Source organism: Leuciscus leuciscus, assembly GCF_965113295.1.
Source record: "Leuciscus leuciscus genome assembly, chromosome: 5".
Lineage (NCBI taxonomy): Eukaryota > Metazoa > Chordata > Actinopteri > Cypriniformes > Leuciscidae > Leuciscus > Leuciscus leuciscus.
Window position 1 is genome coordinate 10,240,456 of NC_138729.1, and position 22,453 is coordinate 10,262,908.

The following is a 22,453-nucleotide window of genomic DNA, read 5'->3' on the forward strand; positions in this document are numbered from 1 at the left end:
GTCCTTCCTGCCGGTGGTTCGGTGTTGTGCTGTCATTATAAATGCCCTAAAAGAGCTTTCATTTAATAGTTCTCTTGTTTCTTTTTTATCCTTCTTTCAGATAAAAGTTAGTGAAGTGGAGCTCTTTCTGTTTATTGAGACAGGAGGAGACACAGAGACACTGGGCTGCTCCAGCCCTGCTCCTCTTGAAACAATGCTCATGCACGAGACAGAATGAACAGGAGATCTGGAGATTCTGTTCACACTCACGCAACAGGACGACCCCAATCACTCGCTCCAAATCGCTGCACACCGGCAGAGACAAGCGCACGTCATGGTACTTTGAGAACGATTGCCATGCAAGGAAGTTTCATCACCTCTCACTCGACCATCTTTGAGGACAGAAGACAATTCGCTCCTTTAGCAACCCTCCATCATTGTCAAAACCATGCTGTCCTGATGAACAACATTGGATGGAAAAGAAAACCACAAGACTACAAAACGCCCCTAGGTTGCATGAATTTTTTTCATGAAGTTTCATTGGCTAATATTGACTCATCCAATCAAAGTACAACTTGAATGGTCACATGATCTTTTACTTGGGTAGCTCCTCAGGTCTTTGACCTCACTAGCATATGTGCTTAATAACGATGACAGTGTGATTAGTTCAGACAGATATTGACAAACCGAATGCATGACTTCTGTTTCAATCTGACATGTGGTATGTGACGTAGAAATCATCAGCAGTGAGTGGCGTTGAAAACTTCTGATTGAAGTCCTGTAACATTAGCCGTCACGTGAGCCTAAAATGAGACGTCTCAAAGGGGAACGGGCAATGTTTGCTGACTGACGATGAAGGCAAATGATACTAGTATGGAAATGAGTCTGAGGATGGGCTGACGATTGTGGTGGTGTCTCTCATTCCTCCTCTCTTAATAAACCACATGCTATTTAATGAAGCTACTGAAAGCGTTTTCTCTGGCTTGCGGCCATGGGAAAACCGGACCTTTCGTAATGTCGTCGGGTCGGGCTGACGCGACATATTTCCGGCAGCTTGGCCCGACCCATCTTTCGGATTTTCTTGGTTTTGAGAATGAAGTTAAATAGAAAGAAGCTTCAACGCAGGAACTTGATGAAGACCCTTAATGGTCCATTTTAAATGTAATGTATTGTACAATTATGACCAACACTGCATCTCTTACAGAGACTCGTTTTTTTTTCCTTCTTTTGCATTCTAAAGCGTTCAGTCATGTATTATTTTAACAGAAACTACTAAAAAAGAAGAAAAATAAAAGACTGCAAGGTATCCTTTAATATTAATGTAATCTGTATTTTTATTATTCTGTCTAGACGTTTGAGGTATTATATTATTGAACATTAATATGGTCTTGGCTTTCCATTGAGAACATGAAATAGCTCTAATAGAGGAGATTCTATTAAATTTGACTGAACTGATGTATTGTTCCAAATGGAAAGAAGATATTGCACATTGTGTCTTCATTTTATCACATTTACCTTTTGAGGAGAGTGGGAAGGATATTTTGTTTTGGATTTATGACCAAAAAAGGAAATTACACAACATCTGTAGCAGAAATATATTCAATAAACTGGAAACACAAATGGTGCTGTTCATTTCTCGTACAAATTCTTCATAACGACTGTTTCACATTCACAAGCTGAAACAAACCATAATCGGTGTCCAATTGAAGCATGTTACTGCCTTTGCAGTTATTCTCAATATGAGAGAAGCAATATATACGCCATTTTTCACATACTGTCCTCCTGCAGCCAGTGTAATTGGTGTATCCATTTCATAACTCTCCATTACTGAGGCCTTTTTGCTTCTTTGTTGCTTTCCCATCATCTCTCCACTTCCTCTTCCCCCTAGTGTTTGCCTCTTCTTCCCTGAACTGATTCCTGAGGGGGGGAAAGTGTCAGTAAGAACGACGAGAAGAATGAAATGAGCCTGTTATTTGTGCTGAAGTTAGCGCTCACCTAGACTGCCAGCGCCTGCCACTGTTCCACACGCGTCCAAAAGATGGCAGCCAGTTGGCGTCAGTGTGTGAGCTGTGGTCAAAGTTTGCCCCCACACGGTTGGGCGGAAGCTTCTTGAGCTTCTCTTGCTCCTCTGTGATTCAACATTTAATATTCCTTATTCATAACATCCACAGTAACAGTATATACAGAATACAACTTGCATTTGAACAGAAACCTGGTTAACTTCTTAGACTGTGCTAAATATATAAAGAGTAAAATAAACAATGAAAAAAAAGTGCAATAAATAAGGATAACCATAGAAGGAAGACGATGACTCTGGAAGAATGTTATAATATATATATATTTTCTTTCTCAGTTTTTTAATAGGGCTGTCGATATAACGCATTAATTAGTTATGAAAAATGACGCAATTAAAATTACATTTCATACAGTTGATTGGTGATGGACATGAAGCAGGCCAATAACTCACTGTGATATAACTTTTAGAATGCCCCTAAAATGCAAGATATTGGTGCAAAAATGCCCCTGTATAAGACCAAACTGGTTTGGTCTGTAAATATATCTAAATACTAATTCAGATGCAGCTTCTGAAAATAATCATGGCCCTTGTAGCCTAAAAGTTTATGTATTCTATGTTGAATCAAATAACACATTTCTTTCTTAAGCTGCTTTTTGTAATGCTTTTCTCATTTAACACAACAATGACTATCTTTTGGTGGTAATTTCTCAGCCAAATTTGATTCAATTAATTAGATTCATGTACTTGGATTTTTTTTTTTAAAGAATCGCTTGACAGCCCTAGTTTTAATCATAATATAGGTTAATAGCACTTTTGTAAAAAAAAAACCTTCAAAGAAAAGCACACATCACCGGGGGGTTAATAAAAACCTTCTGAAGCGAACCGATGCATTTGTGTAAGAAAAATTATAAAAGCAGTTATATAAGCCATTATAAAGCTTGGAAGAGCCAGGACATTTTTTAATAACTCCCGATTGTATTCGTCTGAAAGAAGAATGTCATATACACCTAGGATGACTTAAGGGTGAGTAAATCATGGGCTAATTTTCATTTTTGGGTAAACTATCCCTTTAAGTAGTACATTGGTGAAAGAAAGAAGTGTTTTGCACAGAGATCTTCTCTTCAATATAAACCCAGCCAAAAACAACAAGCATCACCATGAAAGTGAAGTACATACTGTGTTTGAGAAACCCCTGAATTGAGGGGCCCATTTCCTGCGGCCCTTCATCTGGCTCCTCCAATAGCCACGGCGGAACAGCGCCTATAAGTCAACACAGCATGGTCAGCATTACACCTGGGTATTGACACAATTGTGATTCGATTCAATTCTGATCTTGATTGGCTTTGATATTGATTCATTTGGATATGTATATCAGGTACAGTACGTACATTTTTCTCAAATTATTCTGAACTAATTCTGCAAACAATACAGGGAACCCTGTCGGTTGGTACATTACTATAATAAAGGTTAAAATGATTGATTTGTATCCAATCATTTAAAGTCGGCATGAAACAGTCTTTTCTGAAATAGTCTTTTCTTCCCAATTGTGATTGTTCCAAACCAATCTGACTTCTGACCTCTATCATGCTGCTTGAATCATAATCATACACTGTTCGTTCATTGGCCAGAGGAGAACTGCCCTTTCTTCTGGAAACAAACTTTTTTGCATTGGTTTCCTGTTATCTCTTACCCTGGTAAACCAGAGTTCTCGCGAGAGCACAAGTTGAATTTGCTCAGCGAGTTAATCTTTTAGATTTAGGTCTGAATTTCAAGGCTAGTTATCTCTGTAAAGCTGCTTTGAAACAATCTGTAAAACGCGCTATATAAATAAATGTGACTTGACAGAGTGAAACAGCTTCTCAAACTAGAAAAAATTTAGGACGGGACTTGATTTTGTCCATAGGGAGAATTGATTGGATGGTCGTGTTTGCTACTGCTGTGATGTCATGTGAGTGACAGGTTGCCGCTTTACTCACCAGTATGAACATTTCCACTGCTGGACGAGTTCTGCAAATACAGACAGCAAACCAAAGGTGATGTCTGACCTCGTTTATTAATTAATCAATAATTGTTGCATGTATATAGTATAAGACAAAATACCTGGTAACCAATGAAAGTTAAGCCAAATCCTGGCTCACTCCGATGAGAGCGTGAGGCGAGATCCTCGTGGCTCGGCCCGGGCTGTGCCTCCATTTCATAAGATCGACTGTGGGAACTTCTTATCAAACATCAAAACTCATGCTTTAGGCATTACAAACTCCCATTCTGATCATCAAATGACACTAAACCAGCAATTTCTATTTGTCAATGCTGAAAAATGCATATTACACAAACTTTTAACTGGTGTTAGTCAAAAGTTTGGACACTTATTTATTATTATCATCATCAACATTTTCCACATTTTATTATGATAGTACAATCATCAAAACTATTAAATACATTTAAATATGGGAATTATGTAGTGTTGAAAAATGTTAAAGAAAATTAAATCCATAAAAAAGAAAAGAAAAACTAAATTCAAATAAGTTAATGTATATTTTGTCTACAAAACCAATTTTACACGTCCAAACTTTTGACTACTATTGTATATAATGTATAAAGATTATGGATGCACCAATCAATCTGCAGCAGTATTTCTAGTAACGCTAAATCTAGTAACACAAATACAGAAAACTACCCCCTATAAGACAGAAGCATCATAAGTACATTTTAAACCATTTGCTTTGTCCTCTACTCCGTACACTGACAATAAAGTTGAATATAATCTTACGTACAACAAATGTAATCCGTTATACTCCCCTTCTCTTGAGTTATCCATTCATCCGTTTCACAATTCCTGTTTCACAATCTCTGCATAAACTGCATGGTATTGGATATATATAAATCACACCTAACATATACAATACCTATCAAGAGTTTGGGGTCATATGATTTTTTTTTATGTTTTTGAAAGTCTCTTATGCTCACCAATATTGAAGCTTGTTTCCACAACAGAATAAAAAAATAAAATAAAAGATTTCCTTTCTCAGAATTGTGAGATATAAACTCGCAATTGCAAGTTATAAGTCCAATTCTGAGAGAATTATAATTCTGACATTTTCTTACAATTGAGAGTTTCTATCTCACAATTCTGATTTTATAACACGCAATTGCAAGTTTATATCATGCAATTCTGAGAGAAAAAATAAAAATAATAATCACAAATACCTTTTTTATTTTTTAGTGGCGGAAACAAGCTTCATTAGACCAAGACTGCTTTTTTCTATCGAAAATACAGTAAAATCATTAATATCATGAAGTATTATTACAATTTAAAATAACTGTTGTATTAAAATATATTTTAAAATGTAATTTAATCCTGTGATGGCGAATCTGAATTTTCCGCATTATTACTCATCGATACAGTCTTCAGTGTCACATGATCCTTCAGAAATCATTCTAATATGCTGCTCAAGAAACATTTCTTATTAATTATAAAAATATTAAGCAGTAAAATTGTTTAGATTTTATTAATATGTTAGAAACTTTTCCAACATTTGATTAATAGAAAGTATTTATTCGCAACAGACATCTTTTGTAACATTATAAATTACTATTTAATGCATCCATGCTGGATAAAAGTATTCTTTTTTTTTTTTTTAAGACCTTAAACTTTTGAACTCAAGTGTATTGGAATGGACATTGGAGGTATTGGAGCATTTTGGTAAATGAGTATTGGTGCATCCCTCACGTTTCAGAATAACACTGGTCATAATATTTTACCTGGCTGTTGGTTTATTGCTGTAATGGTCCAGTTCAGCACGTTGTAGCAGTTCTGGATCCGGCTAAGTTTGATTCAGGAAAAGTCAATAGTAATGGTCCATTGTCTCTTTAGCATCATCTTCCCAACAAAGGAATTACTTTGACAAATGCATGCTGTTTTTAAAAATGATTATTAACACTGGGGTTTGAAAAAGTCAAAGTTAATATTTTCATTACACAAACAGAACAGACGAGTACTGAGATATGGATACGCTTGGAGCATCCCAGGAAAACAAACCTCTGATAATGACCGAAGGACCTCCAGTCTCTGCTGCTCCTGAGATCGGATCACTGCAGCTTGCTGAGGACGAAAGAAGAGAAGAAAAAACTTAGATGTGGTTCAACTAACCATTAACAACACAAATAACCTGTATAAAATGTCTTTACCTGTTTAATAAACACATCCTCTTTTTCCTCAAACTGTTCAAGAGCCTTGGAAACCTCAGACTTGAATCTACAATAAAGGCATTCTTCGTTTATTTCTCTGTAGAACATCTGAAAAACTTTAACAGTATCAGTATACTTATATTCTAAATGCTATCATGATCACAGCCATTTCCAAAACACAAATAAGCAAGAAAGCTACCTCTCAGTTTCCTCTTCTGGTATGATAAACTTGTCTCGTAGCTTGAGATCTGCTTTATTGTCCCACCAGAACTTGTGTGTGTTTTTCCTGTGCTCTGGGCTGAAATGAAAAGCGCTCTGTGAATTCACTGCAAGCTCTCCATGCGCATCTCAAATGTTCTCGTGTGTGATCTTACGTGCTCATGTGCTCCAGCAGTCCTCCATACAGCACAGTGATGTTACTGTCAGTCACGTGTTTCGGCACCTCCAGCGCGCAGCAGTAACACCAGAACTTAACGTCATGATGGGGACTGTATTTCTCCACCTGAGGATTTTTGATGGTCCTCCGTGCTTCTTTGACCTGTAATAACATATGGGAGTGTTATATATGTGCAGACGCAGAGATGAGCTCGTTTATTTCAGGTAGTGACTCCAAATAGTACTTCGACACTCGACACTTTTTGTCATTGCTGTATAGACATTATTCACAGAAGCGCCATCTTTGATTTTCAAAGGGAATGAAAGCGAGGCTGTGAGGGATAGACGTACAGTATCTCATCAGTGGGTTGTACTGTTAGTTTATGTGTTTTTGGATTGTTATGCTTATGATTCACTGTAAAACTATATTTTCGAGAAATTTCAGTAGACAAAAAAACTTCAAACATGAGCTGTGAAAAGTTAAAACTGATCTAGGACCTTTACACTCCTAGATGCCATTGAAAACACGGTGTGTCTATCTCTCACAGCCTCGCTGTCATGGCGCTGCTCTGAATAAGGTCTATGGAAACGTGTTTCCTCCGCGGAATTAAAACTTAAAGGTAATTGTCACTTTTTATCTCACAATTATGATTTTTTTTCTCAAAAACAGAGAACTGTGAGATATTAATGAACAATATATTTTTTTTATTATTATTCGTAATTCCGAATTTGTATCTCACAATTCTACGAATTTTTTTTAAAACTGCGACTGGAATCGTGAGAAATAAAGTCAGAATAGCTTACTTTAGTTTTTGCAATTAACTACGAGTTTTGACTAATTATGACTTTTTCACGCATTATCGAGTTTATACATGACTTTCTCAGAATTGTGATATTAAAAATTCGCAATTACCTTTTTTTTTATTATTATTATTCCTTGGCGGAAACAAGCTACCATACATTGCAAAAGGAAAAAGTAGTAACGTTATATATATTATTTTTAAGAAGACATTTTGTGGTTGTCTGCAATCAGCAGACCCATTCATAGATCATATTGACGTTAACTATGAACTGAACTGACTTCATTCATACAGCCACTAAAATCGCTATGGCTTGATTAAAATGAAATTCAAAAATGGCTCACTCTTTTTGGATGTGTTGTTATTTAATACAATCAAATTCAAACATTATCTGACTGTGACTTAAGTGCCTAAATCGTATTTGGAGCCACTGTAGCAGTATCGTCAGCTAGTTGTTTAGTTAGCACACTTACCTTATCCATGAATTTGACAAGAATCACTTTAAGTTTACTCTGGTGGCTTTTCCCATGAATGTGTCCTTTTCCAGAAAAATCTGTTTTTCCGCAGATCGAGCAATAAAATGCACCCATTTGACAGTTTTGGGTTTGTTTCTTTAGCCACTGCAAGCAAGCGCTAGCATGATGGTTTCTTCTTTCTTCTTCTTCTTTTGTGTTTTGACGGTTGGCAAACCAGCTTGAGGTGCGTTTCCGCCACCTACTGGGATGGAGAGTGAAGCCTCGTATATCTTTCTAATCAAATCTCTTAAATATTTTAGATGAATATCGTACACCCTTTACTGTTTCTGTGCATTCTGAAATATATTCTGAACTGTAATGACATTGATTTCCAAATCTCTTAATTTTTCAACATGCTGATTTCTTTCTCTTTTATATGCTTCACAGTGTAAAATAACATGTTCAACTGTTTCTGATTTTCCACAATAAATGCAGCAGTCTGTCTCTCACGTTCCTATAATATGCAGTGAATAATGAAGGTTAGTGTGTCCTATATGGAGCCTGGTCCTAATAGTAGGCCTATCTTCTCTTCTGTTTCCATATACCCTTCTATCAATCTACTTTAGGTTGAATGCTGAATATGTGTCTCCCTTTTGACTCTTTATTCCATTCTTCTTGCTACATATTTCCAACTACTGTTTTAATAATACATTTTACTTCTGTTTTACTTAATGGAATTTCTATATCAACCTCCTCTCTTCCCAATGCTGACTTGACCAAAAATTCTACTATTACTCCGGTTTGATTAATTCTATATAAATTCTGTAACATTTCACATAAATATCCAGTCTTGAATCTGATTTCCCACTATTTAAACTGTGTAATGCTGAATATGAGTCTGAATATACTTCTACATTTCATGGATGGATTTCTTCCACCCACTGCATAGCCAACAGAACTGCCATAATTTCTGTTGTGAATACAGATATGTGAATTGATAATCTCTTAACAATGCTATTTAAAAAATAATAATAAATATAGCTGCTGCTGTAAAACCAGAATCTGGATTTTTTGACGCATCAGTATAGATTTGAATGCTATTAAAATAATTTTGTTTCAAATATTTATCCACTATTATTTTCTTTTGGCATACATCTTTCCTTTTCATTTATTTTAACGTGCTTATATTGTCATTTGGAACAGCCAAGTATTACTACTGTTGAGCTTATCTTTATGTCATCAATTCCTAACTTCTTGGAATCTGTCTCAGCATTCCATCCAAAACTACTTTAATTTACATATTCATGTTCCCAAAATTTTTTTTATACTTCTTTGACTGGATGGGTTTCAACATGCCCCCTTATAGAACACCAGTATGCCATCTTTAACTTAAGTCTCTGAAGGTCTAAAGGCCACTCCACCATTTCCACCTGCATCGCTGAGACTGGTGATGTTCTAAAAGCAGCACTTCCTATTCTTAGTGCTTAAGACTGAATACCACTCATTTTCTTTAACAGAGATATGCCGAACTATATACTGTGTTGCCGTAATCTATCATTGGTTTTATCATTGCACAGTATACTCTTTTCAATGCCTGTCTGTTTGCACCCCAATCCACCCGCCAAACATCTTAAAATATTGATTCCCTTTTTAAATCTATCTGTGGCTTTCTTTATATGTGATGCAAAAGTTAGTTTTGAATCCATCCATACTCCAAGGAACCTAATTTCTGAAACCTGTTCTAACATTTGACCATAAAGCTGTAGGCCTATTTTGATATTTGGAGATTTTTTTTGAGAAGCATGTCACTTTAGCTTTTTCTACTCACAGTCTAACACTCCACTTATTTACCCATTTTTCCACTTCATTAACTGCTTTCTCCATACTACTTTCCACATACGCTACATTTCTCCCCCTTTTCCATAAGGCACCATTATCCGCATATAAAGATTTACCTATTCCTTGTCCAATCATTGATTATGTAATTTATCATAATACTGGGCTACACACATTTCCTTGTGGGGTCCCGTTATCTATTGAATAAGTCCAGAGTAACTTGTTCCAACCCTTGCTTGTATAGTTCTATTAATAAAAAAAGTCCATGCCTTTAATTCCCATCTTATCTAATTTTATTAAAAGTCCCCCTTTCCAAAGCATATCACAGACCTTTTCCACATCAAAGAAAACCCCTACTAACACCTCTTTATTCACTATTGCCTTTCTAATTTCAGATTCTAAACATATTATCCATTATATTACGGCCTTTTCTAAAGCCACTCTAATATGAGCATAATAGCTTTTTCCTTTCTATTACATTATCTGGTTATTATCATTCTTTCAGTCACTTTCCATAAATTAAAGCTATTGGTCTATAATTTGATGCTATTGAGTGGTCCTTTCCAGGCTTTGCAAATGGAATAATCACACCATGTTTCCAAGAAGTAGGGAGTTTTGTGTTGTCAACTATGCAGCATCGCCCTCTTGTGGTTGGGGTGTATAAATAAACTTTTTTTTAACCCTTATTAAAGCGATAGTTCACTCAAAAATGAAAATTGTGTCATCACTTACTCAACCTCGTGTTGTTCTAAACCTGTATGGCTTTCTTTGTTCTGTTGAACACAAAATAAGATATTTTGAAGAATGTCGGTAACCAAACAGTTGATGGACCCCATTGACTTCCATAGTATTTTTTTTTCCCACTATGGAAGTCAATGGGGTCCATCAACTGTTTGGTTACCGACAGTCTTCAAAATATCTTCTCTTGAAACAAACAAACAGACATAAATCACTGATAAACATAATAAATCCAAGCAGCAAACATAGAAATAGATATGCTCAATGCTGCATTCTGATCAGAAATATATAATAGTATTCTGAAATACTACTAGAATTAACAACAAACATTTCTTTTTGAAAAGGTTAACTTGTCATTACTGTGATTGTAAAGTGGCACATGATCCTTCAGAAATCACAATATGCTGATTTTGTGCTCAAGAAACATTTCTTATCAATGTTTAAACAGTTTGAGAAAGAACTGTTCTTTTAAACTACTATTAGTAGTTCTTTTCGTGTTAAGTATTCCTTTTTTCAGCTGCTTTAAGGAAATAAAGAAACATAACATGCATTTGTTTATTTAATAAGGCACAATGAGTAATTTGAGGAAAAAGGCACACAAAAAGAAAACAATTACATAAATAACAAAATGAAAGAAAAGCTGATGACATCACAAGTTCATAAAGAAGAATAAATCATAGCAGGTCTTGCTGTCCACCCTGATGATCTCATTTTTCAGGAGTCAAAGTAGAATTACAGCTCTAACAACGCTTGAATCATATCTGTGATAGACAACATTAAGAGTGAGATCAGATCAACAGAAAGCTGCTTGTTTCAGCACTCGACCCTCACCTGGATAGTTCATGCTCCTCTTCAGCATCCTGAAGGAATCTCCTGTGAGTGTGTGGATCTCATCTCTCAGTCTCTGCCGGCCGTCCAGAGTGAGATGCCACAGACACGACTTCCTCTTGCCATCTCCAGACACCTGCTGCGGGGTCTTTTTAAAACTGTTGCTGAAACACAGATTGTGTCGGATTGTGTTTTTCCACCCGTCCGGAGCCGTGATGAAAAAGGGGAAGTGCTCTCTAGAAAGACAGTAAAAGAAAACGGGATGAGAATAAGTCAAGTCAAGTCAAGTCAAGTTTATTTGTATAGCGCTTTTCACAATACAGATTGTATCAAAGCAGCTTCACAGTATTAAATTAAAATAATACAACAAAGTTTTTTTTTTTCAAGAGGAATTTTATTGATTGATAAAATTTAATTAAATATCCCCAAAATATCCCCAACTGAGCAAGCCAAAGGCAACAGTGGCAAGGAACCGAAAAACTCCATCAAGTGACCTAATGGTGTCCTAAAACTCCATCAGGTGACCTAATGGAGAGAAAAAACCTTGGGAGAACCCAGGCTCAGTCGGGGGCCAGTTCTCCTCTGGCATTTATGAGCTAGAGGCCGGATTGTAGTTTGAACTGTAGGATTATATGAATGCCTGGCTGAAGAGATGCGACTTTAATCTAGTTTTAAACTGGGAGAGCGAGTCTGAGCAACGAACAGTATCAGGAAGACTATTCCAGAGTTTTGGAGCCAAATGTGAAAATGCTCTCCCTCCTTTGGTGGTTCTGGATATCCTAGGTATGACCAAAAGCCTTGAATTTAGTGATCTTAAAGAGCGCGATGGATTATAGGGTGATAGAAGATCCGTTAAATAGACTGGAGCTAAGCCGTTTAGGGCTTTATAAGTCAGTAGCAATATCTTATAATTAATACGGAGCTTTATAGGTAACCAATGCAGTGATGATAAAATCGGTGTTATATGATCATATTTTCTTGATCTCGTAAGAACTCTAGCGGCGGCATTTTGGACTAACTGTAGCTTGTTTATTGAGGATGCAGGACAACCAGCTAATAAGGCATTACAGTAATCCAGTCTCGAGGTCATGAATGCATGAACTAACTTTTCTGCATCAGAAACTGATAGCATATTACGTAGTTTAGCAATGTTTCTAAGGTGGAAAAAGGCTGTTTTTGTAACATATGAAATATGATTTTCAAAAGACAGGTTGCAATCGAGTATAACACCCAGGTCTTTTACTGTAGAGGATAAAGTAACAGGACATCCTATGATGTTAAAGTTGTATTGTGCGAGGTTTTGTGGGCGGTTTTTTGAACCGATAAGTATTACCTCTGTCTTGTCTGGATTTAATAAAAGAAAATTACGCGTCATCCAATCTTTTATATCTTTAACACACTCTGTCAATTTGGAAAATTTAGCGTTTTCATCCGGCCGTGATGAAATATATATTTGAGTGTCATCAGCATAACAATGGAAACTAATTCCATGTTTCCTCATAATATTTCCAAGTGGCATCATATATATTGAAAATAACAGAGGGCCTAACACAGATCCCAACACAGATCCCTGCGGCACTCCATAGTTTACTGGAGTTATGATCGATTTTTCTCCATTTAAATAGACAAAATGGTAGCGGTCAGATAGGTATGATTTGAACCAGCTTAGTGCTTGTCCTTGAACACCAGTATAATTTTGTAGTCGATCTAAGAGTAATGTATGATCTATAGTATCGAACGCAGCACTAAGATCAAGTAAAACTAGTATTGAGATACAGCCTTGGTCAGAAGCTAAAAGTAAATCATTTGTGATTTTAACGAGCGCAGTTTCAGTGCTATGATGCGGTCTGAATCCAGACTGAAACTTTTCATAGATATCATTTTGTTGCAAGAAAGAGCCCAGTTGAGCGGACACCACTTTTTCTAATAGTTTAGACATTAATGGGAAGATTTGAAATGGGTCTATAGTTTGCTAGATTATTATGATCTAATTGTGGTTTCTTAATGAGAGGTTTTATAACTGCCAGTTTAAATGTTCTTGGAACATGACCTAAAGATAAAGACGAGTTAATAATATTGAGGAGAGGCTCTTCCACTACAGGTAACACTTCTTTCAGTAGTTTAGTTGGTATAGGATCTAATAAACATGTTGTTGTTTTAGATGAAGTGATAAGTTTATTTAACTCTTTTTGTTCTATAGTTGTAAAGCACTGTAATTGTTCTTGCGGGGTGATAATTGAAGCTGAATTATAAGGCACGATTGAAGATTGAACGTTTACAATTGTGGTTCTATTTTCTCAGTGAAGAAGTTCATGAAATCATTACTACTGAACTGTAACGGGATATTTTGTCCGGGTGACGTCTGTTTATTTGTTAGTCTAGCCACGGTGTTAAATAAAAACCTTGTATTGTTTTGGTTGTTTTCTATTAGTTTGCGGAGGTGCTCAGCCCTGGCCGCTTTTAGGGCCTTTTTATAACGTGACATACTGTCTTTCCACGCGATTCTAAAGACCTCTAAATTAGTTTGTTTCCATTTACGCTCTAAAATACGGGTTTCTCTCTTTAAAACATGCGTAGTATTGTTATACCATGGTGCTTTATTTTTCTCTCTGACCCGTATCTTCAGAATCTCCATCTGGCGCAGCCTGATGTCGTTCACTCCCGCGTGCAGGACCACAGTTCCGACGCGCTCGTCACCGTTCAGGATCTCGGGAACGCGAGCAGCGATATCAGAAACACGAGCACCAGGAAAGCAGTGACTTTGCACCTTACTTTTACCAAACGTAGCGTGTACGTGCCGAACGATGGAAACGATGGAATCGCCGATGATCACAGCATCGCGTTCTGTTTCGCGTAGAGGGGAGAAGCGGTTTTGTGTGGATAACTCGAAAACCGGGAGGGTCGGAGAAAGTCTTGGTCTAAACCTGACTCGCGTCTTCCGCTGCGGAACCACCCAGGCTTCGTGGTGGCGTGTTGGAGCCGGAGTGAACGAGACCATGGTTGATCGCGACCGATGCTGAGGAACGCATGGAGTAGACGCGGTCGGAGTCAGCGGGTTAGTAACGTTAAACACTGATTTGTGTGGATAACTGGAATAACTGGAAAAAGTAAATAAAACAAATGAAGGGGTGAACAAATGACATACATACACACAATATTATATATATATATATATATATATATACATATACACAAACCACATCTGTCAAAAGTTTGGAAACATGTTTTTGAAAGAATTCTTGAAATATTATATATTAGAACAACTTTTCTATTTGAATACATTTTAAAATGTAATTTACTTTGTCATGTGATCCTTCGGAAATCATATGCTGATTTGCTGCTTAAGAAACATTTCTTATTACGTCGACAATTTTTTTTTTGTGGAGATGGTGATACTTTGACGAATAGAAAATTCAATGAACAGCTTTTATTAAATCTATTAAAGCTTTTATAAAAAAATTTTGAGAGCCTGCTTACAAAAACAAAAGTCACACCATTAAAAGCCATGACCCAAGCACACAATGACAATATTCTCATTACATTTTTTTTTTGTAGACAGACTTGCACTGCACAATAATTTTTCCAAGCGCATCAAAACCATCATCATGGCGAACTGCGCGTCTCGGCTGAAGGAAATAATCCATTACCTATCGACTTTAAGATATCAGCCTAATTTTCCTATCGGGCCGATAAAGATAATATTAAAAATGAAAAAAAATATCGGCTGATACTAATTTGGTGGCCGATATAACCAACCCCCGATATAGATGTTATGTATCATCTATATACTTTTTGGAGTTGGTTCAAATCCTTAACCCTATCCTTGTATAAAAGAGCATTGGGACCTGGTGAAGTTATAGATCTGCTGTACGTTGAGACTGCCGTGTCGGCTGCTGCTGAGAGCCATGGCGATGAGGATGCAGTAGTTCACAGGAGGCCGAGGCCATCCGCCACTCTTCAGGTTCAGGCTGTCCTGCAGTGCTCTCTGAAGCCTTCTGTTCTGAGTCAGACCCAGTTTGCGAGGGGACGCTTTAGGAGTCCTCCCCTTCCGAGCACCCTTCACCTTACGACAAACAGGCACGTCTACAGAGGAAGCGTCATCTTCATCGGTCAACTGGGACAAGGTGGAAACGGTCAGGTTTGCATGATACTATATTAACGTAGCAAACAAAGCATGTAATGCTGTTTTACTCATACCTGATACTCGCTGGAGAGGGAGGTGTCGTGTATTGACTCATTCAGGCAGGTCTCATCAGGCAGGATCACTCGGCGCACACTTTTCTCCTGAGGTGTGGTGGTTCTTGGTGTCGTTGACAGCACTGTTAGTTTTGGGGGTGTTGGGGCTTTTGGGACTTTTGGGCAATTACTAGGGTATTTTATGGGGCAGGCTAAACTGGGATTCACCATCAACCACAGATTAGGTTGTATTTCGGGCTCTTTAAAAGACGGAAACAATTATGTTTGAAGGGACAGTGACAAGAATTTAAGAAAAAAAAAAGAAAAAATTATATATATATATGGCAATAGACCAACTTTCAAAGCAAGAAGGATAATTTCCAGATACTATTTGGATAAATTCAATATTAGAAAAATAAACATGAAAATAAATGTAATAAAATAAACTTGAAATGACATTTTAAATAAATACATAAACTTAAAATAAATATGAAATAAATAATTACTTGAAATGAAAAAAAAATGAAATGAAATATTATAAAAATAAACTTGAAATGACATTTAATAAACTTGAAATAGCATTTTAAATAAATATATAAACTTGAAATAGCATTTTAAATAAATATATGGAATAGACCTCTGTGAAAAACCTCTCATAGGAGATTACTATTGTGATGTGACGGATGAACACACACCTCTGGCGCTGAGCGGGAGCTGGAAACTCATGTGAGCTGCTACTGGTGTTACTGGTAATGATCTTCTGGAGATTCTGGCGTAGTGCCACTGCGCCAGATACTGGTCAGTCCGCTTGTCATCTGCCAAACCACGACACTTCAGTGATACTCAACAAACGGCCCTGTTTCGCAGACTCGAGTGAATTACTAACTGAAATGATATTACCGTGGTAAAACTGATCAGTCGTCGTCGTTAACTTTATTTCTTCGTTCATGTCCCAGTCATGTAAGCCGCTGGTTAAATGAAGGTCGAGAATTCTGCTTTTGGATTGAAGCTGTAAATACATTTTGTCGATTATTTTAGAACAGCCAGCAAAACGTGTGTAAATAAAGCCCAGTATCTTTTTTTTTATTCAAATAAATGTGTCGTTGTATCAATTAGACTTCAACTGTGGCGATATCGTTCATTATAACAGGTGGAAATCATTAAGCAGCCTATTAGGAATCAAGAGTGTTCAACAAGTTTTCATTGATCACATGGGGCCAATTGTTTTTCTAAAATCACTTAGTCACTTCGTCTTCGCATACATTTTGACTACAAAAACGGTGTTAAACATTTCCGCACTGGGTTTGTTGACCAGGAAGAGATTACCTACAGTTCATACAGTTTAACACATGTTCACGTTTTGTGACAACATGCCCCGCTGAATTTATTGACACTGGTTTGAGTGGAATGCCATTATTTGAAATACTATAGGCCTATCTAAAATAAAAAGTAGCCTATAAAAAATATTCCACAACATAAGTGATAAATGAGCTAGGCCTATATAAAACTAGAAACATGCCTATAAAACGTGGCAACGTGCTAACCTAATATTTCTGAAAAATACACCTCTCTTGAGAAGCCCAGCCCCCCCCCCCCCCTCCCAAAACAACAACGACAACAACAACAACTACAAACATAAAACCATGTAGTTAAGGAACAACTTTTATTTGAAAAGCAATAAACCATTCAGTTTGAAATGATTGATAAATATAGTACTTTTGTGTAATTCCCTTTTACACCCAACACAATAGGTATACAGTTACTTAGACTGACATTTTCTAAAGGTATCGAAAATGCATTTGAATTATTTTTGAAGTTAAATAGATTTCACGAAGCGTTTCTTAAGTGAATCACATTGAACTCAGCCTGAAAAGAACACACTAATAATGAGTCCAGCCACGAGGGCCACCATAGCCAAAGACAGAATGACGGTGATGACCACCATGGCTCCACTGCGCGCGGGGAGACCACTGTTTATCTCTTGATAATCAATGACTGGAAAAAAGACAAGAAAAACAAACAGACCTGATTACATAGTCATCTCACAATACAAGCTGGGGATTTATTCTTTAAATTTTTTGATATGATAAAAGATATATCATGATAAAATTGGTACATACATAATTTATTACAAGCAGCTTATTTAAAATCACAGAAAGTCTATTACCGGTGGTAGTTGTATCAGTCAAGACTGCGCTGGTATCATTATCAATTTTGTACGTCATGCTGAAAGATAAAGACATTTATAATGAGATTTGATTTGCTGTGTGATGGTCATACACATAGGCCTACACGTTGGGTTTTCATGTTTTATGGGGAAATCATGGTTTCCCACATTTTTTTATTTTGTCAAATCAAAAAGTCACCTTCATTTATATTGTTAATATAGATTGTTTTAAAGCAGCTTTACAGTGATAGGCTAATAGGAAATTAAAGTAACAGAGATTGTTTTGGCTTTACAGCAGCTCTAGAATAAAGTTATTGTCCAGCTAAAGTTAGTTTTGATTGATTCACTGACAAAGATCATTAGTTATTAACTTAGGGGCCGATTACACGACACCGTTTTAACAGAAAACAGAAAACTATTAATGTGTTCTGGCCATTCATTTGGAACAGTCATTTGGAACAGTCATTTGGAACAGCACGACAACAGTGTTTGGTGGTTCAAGAACGCAAACTTTGAAATAGGTTCCAAGGTGCAAGTTTTGAAAAATTTAGAAAAACGTTATCTCCGTGTAAACTTCAAAAACGTGAATCTGTGCGCGCACATGCATATTATGTGTTTAGTCTATAGGTATGTGCGTTTGGATATATATGTGGGTAGGTGAGTAGTCTTTTTTTAAAAAGTGACCTCACCAAATTACTTGTCTGGCCTGCATAATACAGAATTAGTCGCTTCTGCGTATCCATGCGAACTGGAATCATTTTGACAATGTTTTATCTGTACGGAGGTAAAGGAAGCATTTACAGGGGAGAGATTAGTTGACACTTCAGGACTGCGTTGTCGTTGTGTCCAGATGCAGGTCCTTCATCAGATCTGGATACGGCCTGGATTTGGCAGACTACGGTAAACCTCAGGATAAACAGAGAGACTAATATAAGCGTAGACGCCATTCTTCTTATGATGTAACGAGTACATCAGGATTTATGGGAAGTGTTCCCGGTTCCGGCTGACCTAGTTTATGCAGCCTAACATTGAATTATAGAAGTTGATAATGTGTTATTTGTATGCTAGTTCAAAGAGATGTGTTTTTAGTCTAGGATCTGAACTGACAGAGTGTGTCTGCTTCCCGGACAATGTTAGGAAGACTGTTCCAAAGTTTTGGTGCTAAATAGGAAAAGGATCTACCGCCAGCAGTCGATTTTGATATTGTAGGTATTATCAACTGGTCCGAATTTTGAGATCACAATAGACGTGAAGGTCTATAATGCATTAAGAGCTCGCTCAAGTACTGGGGAGCTAAACCATTTAGTGCTTTGTAAGTATCTATATTTTAAAATGTATATGATGGGAGCCAATGCAGTGTTGACAGAACAGGACTAATATAGTCATACTTCCCGGTTCTAGTGAGAACTCTAGCTGCTGTGTTTTGGACCAGCTGTAGTTTGTTTATTAAGCGTGCAGGGCAACCACCCATAATAGCATTACAATAATCTAGCCTTGATGTCATAAACGCATGAACTAACTGTTCCGCATTCGTCATTGAGAGCATATGTCGTCATTTAGATATATTTTTTAAATGGAAGAATGCGGTTTTACAGATGCTAGAAATGCCATTATTAGATTTAAAGCAAAAGCTTATATATATCAGCCAAGCCTGTACGCACACGCACACACACACACACACACACACACACACACACACACACACACACACACACACACACACACACACACACACACACACACACACACACACACACACACACACACACACACACACACACACACACACACACACACACACACACACACACACACATACTTGTAAGTTGTTCCACTTTTTAGGCCTTTCAGAAGGTACCCTGGCAGACTGACAGGACAAGATGGAACCTTGAAAGACTCTGTTTCTGCAAGACACACAAGTCATAATGCTTACTCTTCAGACAATGTCATGTAAACCAAATTCTGGATAAAAGCGATGCATACTGTTTTCAGTGCTGGGCAGTTCTATGTACAGCAGTTCAGCGAACTTGTTTCCATAAGTAGAGCAGTCAGGCAGTTTCAGTAGAAAAGAGTTTGGGAACCTGCCCGCCTGCACCCCGTCTGTTTCAGGACTCAGCACTTTAATAGGGATTTCTAAAAAGCAAATAATAATCAAAGCCTTTGAATAAACACTTACTAAATGTATTTAAACACTTACTGGCAACAAATATTAAGCAACAGTAGTTTGTAGTGGTAATGTGAAGCTATAAAAAGTTATTCTTTTTACCTGCAAAGTTTAGGGGACACAATGCCCCCAGGATGAAGAGCACAGTCAGCATATTGTCCTGTAGAGTTCAGGTGTGTGCACGACTCACAATGCTCTGGATAAAACTGTGGGATGGGAAATAAAAGGATAACAGTATGGCTGAAAACCAGACAAGCAGGACTGAACAGTATGATTGAGCCAATCAGTAACCACAGAGAACAGGTCGGTCCAGGTGTGTATAAAATAACAGCCCTTCCCTTCGATACACCTTAGGGAGGCCTTCAATCTGGAAGGCATGTTCTAACTGACACCATAAATCCTTTATTATATTGACTAGTTGAGGGACAATGACTAATATTCATTACGTCATGTTTTTCCAAACCCGTATGACTTTCTTTGTTATGTGGAACACAAAATTATGAATCTTCAAGCTTCGAAAGTACCATAAAAGTGGTCCATACAACTAATGCACTATATTCCCGTCACCTTCTGAAGTCATACGATAGCTTTGTGGAACAAACAGACCAAAATATTTCTTTATTACTATTGCAAGTATGGCTTCTTGTGAAATCAATATTGATTCTTAAGATTTTTAATCTCTCTATTGCCGTTATGCTTATAAGTCTAAAGTTATACTTTATCATCTGTCGTTCTGTCATTTAAAGTCACCATGAAATCAAAATGGATAATTCTTATTTTTTATGGAATGTTGCAGTATTTATTATAAATGATTTTTCCATTGTTATGAATTATTTTAATAAAAAAAAAAAAGAAAAAGAAAAAAAGATACCCGTAACTTGTCAACGCGTCGTAATACTTCTATGGGTTGGAAGGGTGGGCTTCCTCGGGAAGCGGCGCCGATAGTTCAGGGGACCATGGTGAGCCTGCAGTTCAGGGACCTAAAGAGGATCATTGATTAGTAGCACTCTGTTCTTTGGGAAACCCAGGCAAAGTCATTGACTTTTGTTTTGTTAAAAAATTATGGCAAAAATCTTTCAATTATGATAAAAAAAGATTTAATAACTTTTTATCTCATAATTTAGACTTTATGTTATAATTTCGTCAACATAATTTCAAAAACATCTTAAAAGCAAACACATTCTCCCCACCTTCTCTCTGATCTCGGAGGCAGAAGTCTCCAAACTCTTCCTTTCCAATCACCCTACCTGTCCGCATGATCCTATCCCAACTCATTTCCTTCAAGCCATTTCTTCCTCAGTTGTACCCGCACTTACTCACATCATCAACACCTCTACCCACTCTGGTACTTTTCCCACAGCATTTAAGCAGGCTCGGATAACCCCACTGCTTAAGAAACCCACTCTAAACCCAGCACTTTTAGAAAATTACAGACTGGTATCCCTTCTTCCATTCATTGCTAAAACACTTGCACGAGTTGTGTTCTACCAAGTCTTTACATTCCACAAAACAATCTCCTGGACAACAACCAGTCTGGATTCAAAAGCGGCCACTCAACTGAGACAGCCCTGCTCTCAGTTATTGAAGGTCTGAGACTGGCAAGAGCAGCTTCCAAACCCTCAGTACTCATCTTGCTGGATCTGTCTGCTGCTTTTGACACAGTTAACCACCAGATCCTCCTGTCAATCCTCATGACGAAGGGCATCCCAGGAACCACACTCCAATGTTTTCAGGTAGGTCCTTCAGGGTGTCATGGAAGGGTGAGGCGTCTAAGTCGCAACATCTAGCTACTGGGGTGCCTCAGGGCTCAGAGCCTGGACCACTTCTCTTCTCCATCTACTTGTCATCTGTGAGAGAAACATGTTTTTCCTATCACTGCTATGCTGATCATACGCTGAACTCTACCTCTCATGCCAGCCAGATGATCCGACGGTAGCTGTTCGGATCTTGGCCTGCCTGACAGACATTTCTTGCAAGATGAAGGACCACCACCTTCAGCTCAACCTTGCGAAGACAGAACTGCTTGTGGTCCAGGCCAACCCAACATTTAATTACAACTTCTCCATTCAGCTAGGTTCATCAACCATAACTCCATCCAGGACAGCCAGGAACCTTGGAGTTGTGATACATGATCAGTTAAACTTCACAGACCACATTGCTAGAACTGCAGATTTGCCTTATACAACATTAGGAGGATCAGGCTCTTCCTATCAGAGCATGCTACACAACTCCTTGTCCAAGCTCTTGTTCTATCCAGACTGGACTATTGTGATTCTCTCTTGGTAGGCCTTCCAGCATGGACTGTCAAACCTCTGCAACTGAGCCAGAATGCTGAGTGGTCTTTGATGAGCAGAAGAGAGCACACATCACACCTCTCCTCACAAAATTTCACTGGTTGCCTTTTGCCACTCGCATCGTTCTGCAAGTGAACGGTGCCTTATGGTGCCATCCCAAAGAGGACCAAAGAGGCACAAAATCACTTTCAAGTAATTTTACTTTGACTGTTCCCTGCTGGTGGAATGACCTGCCTTAATTCAACCTAAGCTGCTGAGTTTTTACCCATTTTCAAGAAATGGCTGAAGACGCATCTTTTTCGTCAACACTTGACCCATTAATACTTACCATTCTCTCTCTCTCTCTCTCTCTCTCTCTCTCTCTCTATATATATATATATAACAAAAAAAACCTTGCTAACTGTGTTAGATAAACTGACACTAGTCACAGCACTTG

The 22,453-nt window shown here is 37.5% G+C and overlaps 4 protein-coding genes and 1 long non-coding RNA gene across 8 annotated transcripts in view; 2 read left to right on the forward strand and 3 right to left on the reverse strand.

The window, feature by feature from the left end:
- arhgef12b (Rho guanine nucleotide exchange factor (GEF) 12b) overlaps nucleotides 1–1,599 on the forward strand; it is a 75,381-nt gene extending 73,782 nt beyond the window's left edge. For both annotated transcript variants that reach the window (XM_082170080.1, XM_082170081.1), the window contains one exon: nucleotides 101–1,599. In XM_082170080.1, the coding sequence (XP_082026206.1) occupies nucleotides 101–111 (11 nt within the window). In that variant the 3' untranslated portion in view covers nucleotides 112–1,599. The remainder of the gene's footprint in view (nucleotides 1–100) is intronic.
- Nucleotides 1,561–8,021, reverse strand: cenatac (centrosomal AT-AC splicing factor). 2 transcript variants are annotated; one of them, XM_082170105.1, is made up of 11 exons: nucleotides 7,833–8,021; nucleotides 6,559–6,722; nucleotides 6,384–6,482; nucleotides 6,185–6,251; nucleotides 6,036–6,098; nucleotides 5,759–5,820; nucleotides 4,097–4,211; nucleotides 3,973–4,003; nucleotides 3,173–3,256; nucleotides 1,975–2,107; nucleotides 1,561–1,896 (listed from the first exon to the last, which is right to left on the reverse strand). In XM_082170105.1, exons 1-11 carry the CDS (start codon nucleotides 7,947–7,949, stop codon nucleotides 1,791–1,793), a joined length of 1,041 nt encoding a protein of 346 aa, XP_082026231.1. In that variant the 5' UTR covers nucleotides 7,950–8,021; the 3' UTR covers nucleotides 1,561–1,790. The 2 variants fall into 2 exon arrangements, with proteins under 2 accessions (XP_082026231.1, XP_082026230.1); XM_082170104.1 differs by having other exon boundaries at nucleotides 4,097–4,214.
- Nucleotides 8,022–10,929: 2,908 nt separating this feature from the next.
- On the reverse strand, nucleotides 10,930–16,966 carry foxr1 (forkhead box R1). Of its 2 annotated transcripts, XM_082169087.1 has the most exons (6): nucleotides 16,293–16,966; nucleotides 16,088–16,207; nucleotides 15,414–15,652; nucleotides 15,062–15,330; nucleotides 11,220–11,452; nucleotides 10,930–11,149 (listed from the first exon to the last, which is right to left on the reverse strand). In XM_082169087.1, the coding sequence occupies exons 1-6, from the start codon at nucleotides 16,411–16,413 to the stop codon at nucleotides 11,121–11,123; spliced, it is 1,011 nt and encodes a 336-aa protein (XP_082025213.1). In that variant the 5' UTR covers nucleotides 16,414–16,966; the 3' UTR covers nucleotides 10,930–11,120. The 2 variants fall into 2 exon arrangements, with proteins under 2 accessions (XP_082025213.1, XP_082025212.1); XM_082169086.1 differs by having other exon boundaries at nucleotides 10,930–11,452.
- LOC309498378 lies at nucleotides 11,505–13,629 on the forward strand. Its single transcript, XR_014205931.1, has 2 exons — nucleotides 11,505–13,176; nucleotides 13,391–13,629. It is a non-coding gene; the product is annotated as an uncharacterized lncRNA (long non-coding RNA).
- A 72-nt stretch (nucleotides 16,967–17,038) lies between the features above and the next one.
- On the reverse strand, nucleotides 17,039–19,949 carry upk2 (uroplakin 2). Its single transcript, XM_082171559.1, has 5 exons — nucleotides 19,826–19,949; nucleotides 19,543–19,692; nucleotides 19,379–19,463; nucleotides 17,560–17,618; nucleotides 17,039–17,387 (listed from the first exon to the last, which is right to left on the reverse strand). The coding sequence occupies exons 1-5, from the start codon at nucleotides 19,875–19,877 to the stop codon at nucleotides 17,254–17,256; spliced, it is 480 nt and encodes a 159-aa protein (XP_082027685.1). The 5' UTR covers nucleotides 19,878–19,949; the 3' UTR covers nucleotides 17,039–17,253.
- Nucleotides 19,950–22,453: the final 2,504 nt, after the last annotated feature.